The 12,362-nt window shown below is 46.7% G+C and overlaps 1 protein-coding gene across 1 annotated transcript in view; it reads left to right on the top strand.

The window, feature by feature from the left end:
* TTLL10 (tubulin tyrosine ligase like 10) overlaps positions 1-12,362 on the top strand; it is a 161,192-nt gene that overhangs the window by 92,559 nt on the left and 56,271 nt on the right. Inside the window, exon 2 of the mRNA XM_034753514.1 lies at positions 1,696-1,790. Coding sequence (XP_034609405.1) covers positions 1,761-1,790 — 30 coding nt within the window. The 5' untranslated portion in view covers positions 1,696-1,760. The remainder of the gene's footprint in view (positions 1-1,695; positions 1,791-12,362) is intronic.

The raw sequence follows: 12,362 nt of genomic DNA, 5'->3' as shown, positions 1-12,362 counted from the left end.
TTATGTAACTAATATTAACACAAGGAATCAAACACAGAGGTCTCAAACCTGAGAATCCGCCACTAGGCGACCACTAATGATTACAGGATTTATGCTCATAAATTCGCCAAATATCAGATTGAGAACAATATCTCAGCTGATCTCAGTTACACCAGAGTAAATCAGGGGGATGTTCACTGACTTCAGTGGAGCTATTCTAGATTGATATGGATGCAATGGAGTTCAGAATCAGGACCAGAAAGTTTAAGGTTGGCATAGTGAAAGGAGGCAATTAGGTGCCCAAATCCCATTGACATGCAGTAGGAACTGGGTGCCTAACTTCCCTAGGTTCATTTTAAAATGCCTGCCTAATTTGCAATGGGGGCAAGTTCCACAACTGATTAGGAAGCCTGCACCATATGGCTGGTGCGTAAATCCAGCTGATTATTTTATTACAGGCCCATTCCAGGAGCCTCACTCTTCCACTGGAGTTTGACCTTATTAAAGAAATTGTTGTTAAACTCCTAAGCAATCAAAAGCAGGTGCACAGAATCTGTATATCAGGGGTCGGCAACGTTCGGCACGCGGCTCGCCAGGGTGCTTACCTTGGTGAGCCGCGTGCCAAACGTTGCCAACCCCTGCTGTATAGCATGGCAGCTCTACAACAGTCACAGACAAGACCAGCATCTTGACAGTCAATAAAATAAGCTTTTTAAAAAGGATGTGTCCCAGGTCACATCTGATCCTTCTTCTATCCCTCTTGAATTGCTTGGGTCAGATTCCGAACTCAGCTACCCTGGTATAAATCCCAAGTAAGTGCACCAAACTCAATAGAATTGCTCTTGGCTTGCACTGGTGTAATTGAGATAAGAACCTGCCCCCTTGTGTCTTTTGCTTCATTCTTCCTTTTCGCACCCTGCTATTTATTAAATCATGTTGCTATAGTGCCCAAATCCCTCCTGTTCTGCAGCCTGCCAATTCTCTAGGCTCCAGGGTTCTTAAGGTGCAATATTAAATTCCTGTGTGCATGTAACTGGTACGTTGCCCAGTTCATGTGAGAAGGGCATTCATAAAACAGACAATGTCTACATTGGAAAATCTCATGTGGGCTGCAGTAATCAGCCAGGGTATTGTCCATTCTGTCGTCCAGGGTTAATGGTTTTCTTGAGGGGGAGTTGAGGGCTCAGCAACCTATATGATCAGGTTCCTTCTTCCCAGCCCTTTGGACACTTTTGGAAGAAAGCTACCCTATAGGTCCCTGAAAGCACAATCAGGGGCCAATCCTTGAAGGCATTGAGCACTAGCAACTTTCACGGCATTGGGAGTTCCAGGTTCTCAGCCTATCTCAGGACAAGACCCACAGAGAGAAGCATTTCTCTCAGGAAAATATTAAATTAACATCAGCAATTCTGAGCCAGCTCCCCATCTCAGAGCCCTATGGTCTCAAAACTGGCTTTGCAATCAAAAGTAGAACTGTTGTGAAGGAGGAGCTGGCTTTTAAGCTTATTGCCTGGAGGGGGTGTGCTACCGGGAATGAGGCTAGAGGAACAGGTAAGAGAGGACCCATAGACCCTAGACAGGAGAGCAGAGCTGTGAGCAGAACCATGGGAGTGTGAGAAATGTTTGAAATGAAATTTCAGGCAAAAGTTTTTGGCATTTTTGTCTCAGGCCAAATTTAAATTTTTCAAGCAATTTCTGTCCAATGGTCCTTTTCAGAATGGAGCCCGCTGATATTTGCCGTGTGGCACATTTCTGGTCACCCGTCTCAGTAGCCAGGTGACATGCACCCCTGCGCAGAGTCTCAGCACAAGGTGAGTACACTACTTCAATTCCACTGACGCTCAGCCCTGTTCTGAGGATGCAAGTGGGACTTAAATGGGACATAGCCCTTGTGGTATGATGGGTGGAACTGGAGAAAGAAAGTCAGATTTCAGTGGGGACTTAGTTTGGTGCATCACCAGAGACTCAGAAGTGCAACCTGGGCCAAGCTGCTCCCAGACATGAACTGGCCTCTCAGTGTGTAACACTGGCCTCCATGCTTAATAAAGATCTCTTTTCTGCAACTCTGTCCGCTTGCTGCATCACTTATTGTTCATAAATCAGGGCTTGTGCTGGCCCTCTGTGCAGGGCTGAATTTCACCCCAGTGATGGCTAGAAACAGACTCTCATCAGCCCATGTCTTTGGACACAAAAGCGGCCCGTAAGCAGAGCTATGATTTTTCAGCTGAACATCTGCTTTTTTCCTTATTGAAAAGGAGACTTGCTGGCGCTGATAATTAAACATTCCCTCTCTCTCCTTGAGAGCATCAACATCCGGATTGCTCCCATCGCTGGCTGGCCTTGGTATGGAAAGGCCGGGAGTGATATTCAGACTTGGATCCTGCGTATGGCAGTGCAATGCTCCACAGCTGTGCCAGCCAACATTACAGTTTAAACATTAAACATTCTGTGTCAATATTCAAGTTCTTGCTCGGGTTGTTAAGCCTGTATCAAGGCAGGAAGGAGACGGGTTTACAATTCCCAATGCTGGCTCCGGCTGTAAAAGATGAGGCCCTCTGTCTGCATGGGGACGTGTTACAAAATGGTCTGATTCAAAGATGACACAACGTGTGAGCACATGCAGCAAATCCAAATGTGAGGTGCTCTCTGAGTTCCCACAGGGGCACCAGAAAATGGGCCCACTTGGCTTAGAAGGAGAAATTCTCACCCTGCCATCCAAGTATAGACAAAAGGTAGACTGCATGGGAGCGCAGCTTTGCCGTAAATCTCTCCGATATCACATGGTGCTGCTGCAGTCTGGCTTCCATCTTTCTGGGCTTCATTCAAAGCCTACTGAACTCAATGGAGGATGTGGCAGATTCCTTCTTAATAACATGCACCTCCCCAGCAAACTCAAAATCTTGGCTCCATAAGAACGGCCATAATGGGTCAGACCAAAGATCCGTCTAGCCCAGTATCCTGTCTTCCGACAGTGGCCAATTGCTTCAGATTGAATGAACAGAGCAGGGAATCATCCAGTGATCCATCCCCTGTCACCCATTCCCAGCTTCTGGCAAACAGAGGCTAGGGACACCATCCCTGCCCATCCTGGCTAATAGCCATTGATGGACCTATCCTCCATGAATTTATCTAGTTCTTTTTTGAACCCTGTTATAGTCTTGGCCTTCACAACATCCTCTAGCAGACCTTGCAGGGCTAGAGTCCATAAAAATAACAATCTTGATCCAAAGCCCTCTGAAGTCAATGGAGCAACTTGGATTGATTTCACTGAGGTGTGCTTGTTTTCATTGGCGGGGGAGAGCAAGACATGCTTGGAACAGACTTTCTTTTCCTTGGCTTTCCGACCCACCCTAGCACAGAAGAGGAGGGATGTGTCAGGGAATTTGTCCCAAGGAGACAACACACTGCATGTTAGAAGGCCGTTCACAGTGGAGAAATGTATCAAATCTAGTTGTTTTAAATAGACATCCATTTGCTTTCACATTTTCCTCACAATTCTGACCTCCCAGCCCCTGCTTAGTGCATCCCCGTCCTCTGTGTGTGTGTGTGTGTGTGTGTGTGTGTGTGTGTAAAAGAGGCGGTAGTGTTTTCCAAAGCAGTTTGATTTTAAAAAGGGCTCTACAATATAAAATCAAAGATGTCTCCCCAGATATTCATCCATGTGCCTGTTAGAGACAAGGAAAGGTCCCCTTGTGTCAAAGCAAATCCCTACGGTGTATGCAACTGTCAAACTGTAATGCTGTTCCCCCTCCCCCCCCGTGTTCTTTACCTTCAAATTTCCAAGAACATTCCCTGTGCGTAGCGTCCAGAGTCTGCAAATTGCCATGGTTTACAGAATCCTTTATGTCTCTGTCTGATCAAAATGACCACGTCATATTTTTTTAAAGCAGGGAGCTTGATTCTGACTGTTATTTCTTTATCCCAGGCCAGTAACCACCTCATTAAATTCCTTAGGAACATCTTTTCCATCCTGTTCTGTAGAGAGTATGCACCCGTTTGATCATCTGCATTCACTCGCTAGCATGCGAATAAGCCCATCTGTTAACTGTTCAACTCCACATGCCAATCTTTATTACATAGGCCTGGGACAGAATAGTCCATGATTTTACCTGGCAGCTGGTTTCTTCTAAGAGAATGTGCCTTTCCCCACAGGACATTCTTATGTGGATCATAGCATTCTTGACATTTCAAAATGACTTTATCCAGTAGTTCTCAGCCCCTGTCAGACACACACCCTCCCGCCCCAGAGATGCAGACCTGTGGGCCTACTCCATGTAGCAGAATGGAGGATTTCATCCTCTCCAAGTTCTCTGCAATACTTCTTGATTAAAGGAAAATTGAGAAGTGCTGCAACCAACCCCTCCAGTCGTTTGCCAGTTTCCCTGAGTGATTCAGGTCCCTTCCTTCGCATCACTTTTGCCAAAGATTTAATTTTCCTCTGGCACTATGTAATAAGGGTCAGACAAACAGGATGGCTGGGAAGAGATTTAATTTTATTTTTTGGTCTCAATCAAATCATGTCGCAGTTACAAACAATGATACCCCTTTCACATGGCAGGAATCACTAGCTACAGAGGCTGATGCTCCTTTTCCAGGGGAGGCAGGTGGAGCAGAGCTCAAACACTGTCCTTTCATCTCTGGGGCCATGTATCAATTGGTCTCCTGCATCAATGACAAAGTGGACGATACCACGTCTCACGTACTTTGCTGGGCAATAGCATGAAAGGGCTCCCTGCTTGAAAAACTAATTTAGCTCTTTATTAAAAGAACTGTGCACGGAAATTCTGCAACGGCAGCTAGCATTCAAGCCATGTGCACACAGACTGACTTTCTGGTGCCTCCTTCAAACTCTTCCCTTCTGCAATCTGGGCTCCTCCGTCCAGGTTCCATGCAGGTTGCCTCACACCAGATGGTCCTCTTTGGCTGAAGGTATGAAATACTAAAATCAAAATAGTTATTTAGTGTTTCACTGCAGGCTCACCAAGGCCAAGCAAGGCTGGGGTCTTGACAGTCCTGTATTGAATCAGCTGCATCCGTGTTTCCCAAACTTGGGACGCTGCTTGTTTAGGGAAAGCCCCACGTGGGCCGGGCCGGTTTGTTTACCTGCCGCATCTGCAGGTCCGGCCGATCGCGGCTCCCACTGGCCGCGGTTCACTGCTCCAGGCCAATGGGGGCTGCTGGAAGTGGCGGCCAGTATGTCCCTCAACCCACGCCGCTTCCAGCATTGGCCCATTGGCCTGGAGCAGCAAACCGTGGCCAGTGGGAGCCGCGATCGGCCGGACCTGCGGACACGGCAGGTAAACAAACCGGCCTGGGCCGCCAGGGGCTTTCCCTAAACAAGCGGCGTCCCAAGTTTGGGAAACACTGAGCTACATAATAATATTTACCCACTCCTACAAATTGCTTCTCAGTGGCACCTCTACATGCTCCTTTCACCTAGAGCACTTTCAGATGGCACCAGTATCCCCAGGAAGAGCTGCTCTGAGGAAGTGGGCACTTACTGTCATGCAAGCAAATGGTGCCGAGAGGAGATCTAGGAATGCAATAGCAAGGGGTATTGCAAGTAGAAACTGTATTGCATTCGTAAGGCCGTGGAGTGGGAAGATAAGGAGGGCATGAGCGTTGCAGGCTCGGACTCAGGAGCATGGAAGATTTTGCAAGTCAGGACTGAGGTGCACTGTCAGAGCCATGTGCGCTGCTTGGGGCTGCAATCTCCAGGACAGTGCAAGTCAGGAATAGCAGAGATTAGAGTACTGGGGAGACAGAGAGGTAGAGATGGGTACAACATTCCTGATTTTAGTTAGTGTTAAATAAGCATTCAAATCTAGCAGATTCAGCCCAGATTCACCTCTCCCCCAAAGATCCCGAGATGGAGGTTCTGCATCAGCAGCAGTGGGTTCTCCTTGACTAGCAAACACCATTCAGCGTTCCTCAAACGCGCACTCCTCTGCTGTTAAAATGTCCCTGCCCTTTATTTTTTCCAAAGCCAGCTGTTCCACAGCCAGCCAAACCCAGACGGGAAAGGTGGATTGAGTGCTCTCGAAAAGGCTCCGCATTTCACTCGCCGCTTGCCAGAAACGCCCCTGCAACAAAGAAGAGGCCCCCAGAGCCCTGCCAACTGCAGATTGTGTTAAATCACCTGAACCCAGTGCAATGGGTTCCTGGCAGTCCAGGCACAAACAAAGGGCCTGGCAAGCCTTTTCCCAACCCTTAAGACTGGGGCAGGGGAGGGGATCGAGCGTAAAAACAATGACTGGCCCAGGGCATTTCTTTTCTGGAAGGAAAATAGTCGATCAAGTGGGAAGGAACGGGTGGGAAAGAGAGAGGAGAGCTGTTTGAAAGCAGCCTGACTGGTGGGGTTTGGACAAGTCCTTATTGAAACTTCAAAGGCAGGCAAGTGTTGTGCCAGCTTCCCCCCCCACTCAGTTCTCTGCCAACACACCTCGGTCCTGACCTACGGCACTTCCCGGTAGTCCAGTACTGATGCCCTGACACTGGCTGCTAATCCTGGTGGTCAGCCCCTGCTGCTGGTTCAGCCCTTACCACAGCGGCCAATGCACTGTAGCACTGATCTACCGCAGCCTCTCCTCCGCCTACCCTCACGGCAGCCTGGGCTCCTCAGTCTTGACAATTCCAAATAGTCCTTCGTCTTGCAAACCTGAGCCTGTCCCCTGCTCTGCTTTAATGCACTCCCAGTCGTCCGTCTGTCCACGTGTTCACAAAGCGTTCATCGCCACCACGGCATTCGACCTGACTCAGAGTTCTCCCTGGTATGCCAGTCCTGGGCTTTGCCAAAAGTCTCCGCCCTTGCAATAGCCCTTTAATTCTATTTTTGGCCCTCTTCATAGCACTCCCAAATATTTAGATGCTTATTCATACTGAGCCTCCAAACCTTTGGAGAGGCACCCATCACTGGTCTAGAGGAACTGTGATTTTAATCTCCCTCCCCAGCGTATCGCCTTGTGGGCAGAGGGAGTTAGAGTGAAGAAGTAAATATGGAAAAACAGCTGAGATCATCCCTCTGCTGCTGCTACTGAGTTGAGTGGGGTAAATCCAGGAGGAAGTTAATCCGCTATCACTGGATCTATGAGCCAAATGATTCATCGCCGTGCTGCCCAGTACCAAAGTCTGTACAGAGACCACGGGGAGCAGTCTGGGAATGCTCAACACCCTTGAAAAAAAACACAGGGCTTGCTTGCCAAAAGTTGTTAGATTTTTTTTTTTTTTTACTGTTCTGCCACACCTGCTGCCTGAAACTGCGTTTTGGTTCCTGGAACTTCCAGCCTGGCAGAACCGAGTCCGTGGAATCACAGAAGCCAAGCACCTGTGGCCCAGTTCTGGTCTGAGTTACACTGGTGTAACTCTGCAGTATCTCCTGCAATGGAGTTATTCCAGATTGACACCAGCACCAAGGAAATCAGAATTTGGCCCTGCAGTTTGAAGAGGAGAGAGGCTCCCAGTCCCAGTTATCTCTATTCAGTGAGAACCACCAGGAAGTCCCGGGGAGGGAGGCTAAAGTGTGATAAAAACAAAACAATTTTGCATGGCTGAATATGAAACACCGTCGACCAAAGTCCAGACCCAAATTCCACTGAGGCAGAGCTTCCATACGTATCAATGGAGCAAGAACAAGGACTCGGGGATTTGCCCCCTCCAATAATACTTGGCATCTTTATAGCACCTGTTGTCCAAAGGGCTCTCCAAACATTTGTTAAGCCTCGCCCACCGATACAGTAGGCTCTCTAAGAACTAGCATGCTCATTTCACAGGTGGGCACAGAGTCGAGGGCCTGATTAATATAAGGGCTGAATCCAGCTCCCAGGGAAGTCAGTGGGAACTGTGGGTGCTCAGCACCTCTGAAAACCAGGCTCCGAAGCCTTGCTTCAACTGTCCCTGAAGTCCATTGGGAGTCTTTCTATTGACTTCAATGAGAGGAAGGTGGGTCGGATGCTGGTTGCCTTGCCAGTGGTGAGGCAGCGCTTCAATATCAGAGTTTTAGGACCGGGACCCAGGTGGTTCTGTCTTGTCACTTAATAATGTCCTGCCAGCTGCACCTCCCTGAAAAGACCACAGCAGGAGGTGGAAGGCCCCTGGCAGTTAGTGGTGTATTTTGTGCATACCATTTTCATTTTGATAGAAAAAGATTCGTCTCTTTTCCTGTTTCACAGGCCTTGTCCTGGCTCATGAAACAGTGACACACAAACCACTCAGTGCAAAATCTGCCTTTCTGTAATCTGGGAATTTTCATGGTTGGAAAATGGCTTGAGTTTCATTTCAGCCCCGCTCTGATGGTATGTTTTTTGGTTCACCCTTAGTAACTTTGTATCTGGTTCTACCCTTCCCACCTTCATTGGACGAGGTGAAAACTGTGCTCCCTGCAATGTGATATCCCTAAGGTTATACGCAGCCCCACCTCTGACTAGTGGGGGTTACAAGGAAACAGGGATTGGGGCCAAATTATCCCATAACGGCCTACTGCAGAGGTTCGTGCACCTTCCTCAGAAGCATCTGGTTCTAGCCACTGTCAGAAACAGGACACTGGAGTAGATGGACCATAGGTCTGATCCACTCTGGCAATTCCTGTGTTCCTGCGGGCCAACAGGTTGGTGAGATGCTGAGAGGCAGATATGCTCAGTTACCACTGGAGAAATCTCCCTTGGCCCATTTCTGCAGGAGAAGGGCAGTTCAGCGCCTTCATTATCCGGTGTATTGGAGGGAGGGGGCTGTAATGAGATCTTGTCTTAGCTGATGTAGGGGGGAGAGCTCAAGGATGTGTGGAATCATGCTAGAAATTAACCTTGTTTTCGGACGGACACCAGCCTCGCTTCCTGTGTGCTGAGCCCTGGCTCGGTGATTATGAGCATTAGGTGACGTAGGTCAGTTGCTGTGAATTTACTCCACACAGGAGAACAGAGGCATGAAAGTGTATCTGCCAGGACACTCTCAGGCAGGGCAGGTGACTCCCACATAAATAATGCTACTGGGATTTTAACCTCTGGCTGCCAGAAACCCGAGCGGTGGGAAAGGCAGTACACAATAGCTGTTTGCTTTGCTTTTCCCTGCTTCCACGCCTCACCCGCTGATTCTCATTTTGCTTAAACTGGTCTGCCTGGCTGAAAGTGATGTTACTTCACTGATTTGGTGGGTCATAAGTTGCAGCTGAAAATCCAGAAGCTCAGATTCTTCTGAGCCTTAAACATAGTTCAGAAGAAACAGAGAGAGGTAAAAAAGAGAAAGAGAGAAAGAATTTCCAAGTTAAAGGATTTGTGCATCTCAAGGGAATCATCCAAAGCTCATTGAAGCTAATGGGAGTCTTTCCATTGACTTCACTGGGTTTTGGACCGGGCTGCGATGGTGCAAGGACATACACACTTGTTCAGACAGCTTTTGCCCTGAACAACAATGGCTCTACCCACAAAAGACTTGATTTTCCGTGGTGCAGAGCCCCTAAAGCGCCCATTGATCTCAAGCAGAATTCAGGGTGCTCAGTGCTTTGGCAAATGCTGCCCATTGTGGTAAAGATGGTTTGATGAAATTGTGAACAGTGACTTCAGTTCCAGGTGCCCTTGTACAATGTTGTGACCTTCTTATTTATCTGACCCAGACAAGAGGGGGTTGTATTTCCCCAAAGACTTGAATTTCAAGATCATTTTATAGCCAAAGCACCTTATAGACAAGCAAAGCGCTGTAAGATGAATTTCCCATATCTTTCCTCCACGTGCAGGAAAGAGGTGGTGCTGGTTTCATTAGCAGACCGGAACAGAACTTCCCCAAAGTTCTAAGGTGTTCAGATCTGAGGTTGTGGTTAGACCCATTATAAAGCTACCCTAAAAGCCAGCCCCAAGGCATGAATCCAGATTTGAGGCCTCTCCTTTCTCTACCTCCAACACTTTGTCCCAGAGGTTTGGTTTGGGCCCATCACTAATTTTGGGCCCATCACCAAGTTTAATGTTGCGAGGAATGCAGTTGTCCAATCACAGAATCATAGAAATGTCGGGCTGGACGTGACTTTGAGAGGTCAACTAGTCCAGCCCCCAGCGCTGAGGCAGGACCAATGAGAAGGGGGAGTGGCCTGTTTCCTCAATGAGAGGCACTCTTGCTTTCTCTGACAATTGCAAGATGTGTAGGACACAGTAGATCAAGTAGGAATCTTTTTTCCAGGACCTGTACTAGCAGCACAACACATGTAAGCAGCGGCATGATGGTTTCTTTGCCTTTGGCTTTCTCTGGCTGCAGATAGCCTTATTCAGGAGGATATTTAGCACCCAATCTTTGACTCTGGCCAAATCAGGCTGCCCCCTTTATATGTTGCACTTGAGACTAATGCTAGAGCTATACCAGAAAGGGACACTTTGCTAAGCACATATGTACTGCTTGCTGTACTCCCTGGCTATCGACTATCTCAAATCTTGAATCCAGAATATTGAGAAGCCTCTGCTGAAAACCTGCTACCCATAATCTATAGGAAGAAAATCCCCATTAGAATGTAATATAAACATCTCACAACAGCATCTGTGGATGCAGCTTGCTTCTGGGTGTCAACTGCATTCCTCATTACTGGGAGGCACAAGAGTAAAGTCTGCATTAATTACTAAGCGTCTCAAAGTGCTTTATAGGCATTAATTAAATCCTGGGAGGATTTTACAGATGGGGAAATTGAGGCACGGAGGAGCAAAGTGTGCCAGTGGCAGAGCTAGAGGAGGCCTTCCTCACTCTCTATCCCGTTTTAACCACACAAACACTCATCTTCCTCCAAGAGGTTGGCTTCATCCACCCAAAGAGTGCTTAACCCCATAAAAAGGCATCATCTGGGAAGATTGCTGCTGTCAGAAAGTGCAAATGCCATGCTAGAAAAAAATAAACTATAATAAATGGTTACAGTGCCAGCTACATCTTGACTGTTACCCTGCATTTGTGGCCAGCTTTATTAAAACATTGTTTCCTGAGAAACACGCTGTACTGACAGAGCAAGAAAGCAGGGCAATCAGAATGTATGAGCTGCCATCACAAGTCACTAATAAAACTATCTTTGAATGAAAGAGATTCTCTGGATAGTCCAACCCTCCCACAGCCAGTATCAGGAGAAAACGCCATACTGTCACCCAACGGCTGAGGCTGGTATTCCATCATAAAGTGCATTTCTATCAGCCCTAAGTGTTCGTTTCAGTACAGTTCCTGTTGAATGGAGCATTGCTATTCATCTAAACACAAGGATGATCTGTATCATATGGAAACAGTCCAGACTTCTCACATAAGCTACCCAGATCGTAGTTTTCCCTCCCAGCACTGTATCTTTCTATAGTGGGAAGCAATAATATTTCCAGGGAAGATTTAACACAAAAAAGCAACGTTGCTCATAGACAGGCATCATCTTTCCCAGCAGAAAAAATTACCATAGGATGCTCACACTGCCTGCTGCCTTCATTAATCTATTTAATTAAGTCAGTCCATCAAATGTTAGAGCAGAAGGCAGAGAATCGAGATGCCTGGCTCCTATTTCTGTCTCTGCAACTTACTCACTGTCTCAGCTTGAGCAAATGTGTTGATCTCTCTCTGTACCTTTGTCTCTGTGTTTAATGGGGAAGCTCATCTCTATACAGAATGTTGAGTCCCCCGCATGAATAGTGCCATGTAAGTGCAAAGCAGTATTAGTTCATCAGTCCTATTTTCATTTTTTAAGGAATCCTTCAAATAATTATGCAGTTTAATATTTTTATTAATATTAATTTTATCTGTTTTGATTTTTTTTGGTATTTGGTACAGTGCTCTTAGCTTATGGCAAATGAGAATCCTGAAAGAGAAGGATAACCTTATTATATATGCTGGGGTGGGCATGTTATTCCTTACATAAATCTGGATACATTTTATAGTCTGGAACTAGAGTATAATACTTCTCTTTCATGCTGTCATTGCATCAATGGATCTTGTAAGACTTTTTGGGGGAACATAGACAAACATTTTAGTAGAAACATTCCAACCATAAACTTCTTAAGCAGCAATGTAACACCAGCCAACCACACTACAGTCAGCGTTCTGAAAACAAATGACTCAAATTTGGTTTTTGCAGCTTTTCGTGTCATCGAGAACTTTTTGATGGTGCAATTTCCTGCTGTTTTCATTGTATCTATACACAGTAGCCTATATCTGTATAGGATAGGATAGGATAGAACAGTACTTGCACTTCTATAGCATGTTTTAGTACAGGGTCTCTAAGTACTTTACAGACAGTTAATTCAACCTGCCTTCATAACTCTGGGAGGAAGGTATATATTCCCCTTCATTTTACATATGAGAAAACAGAGGCACAGGGTGTTAAACTGAATTTCAAGTCAAAACCCAGAAATCTGACCCCTCAGTCCTTCCTGTGCTCTAACAATTAGGCA

This window comes from Trachemys scripta, chromosome 19 (assembly GCF_013100865.1).
Source record: "Trachemys scripta elegans isolate TJP31775 chromosome 19, CAS_Tse_1.0, whole genome shotgun sequence".
NCBI lineage: Eukaryota > Metazoa > Chordata > Testudines > Emydidae > Trachemys > Trachemys scripta.
Note: the sequence above shows the minus strand (reverse complement) of the source record. Positions and strands in the feature narration are given on the sequence as shown.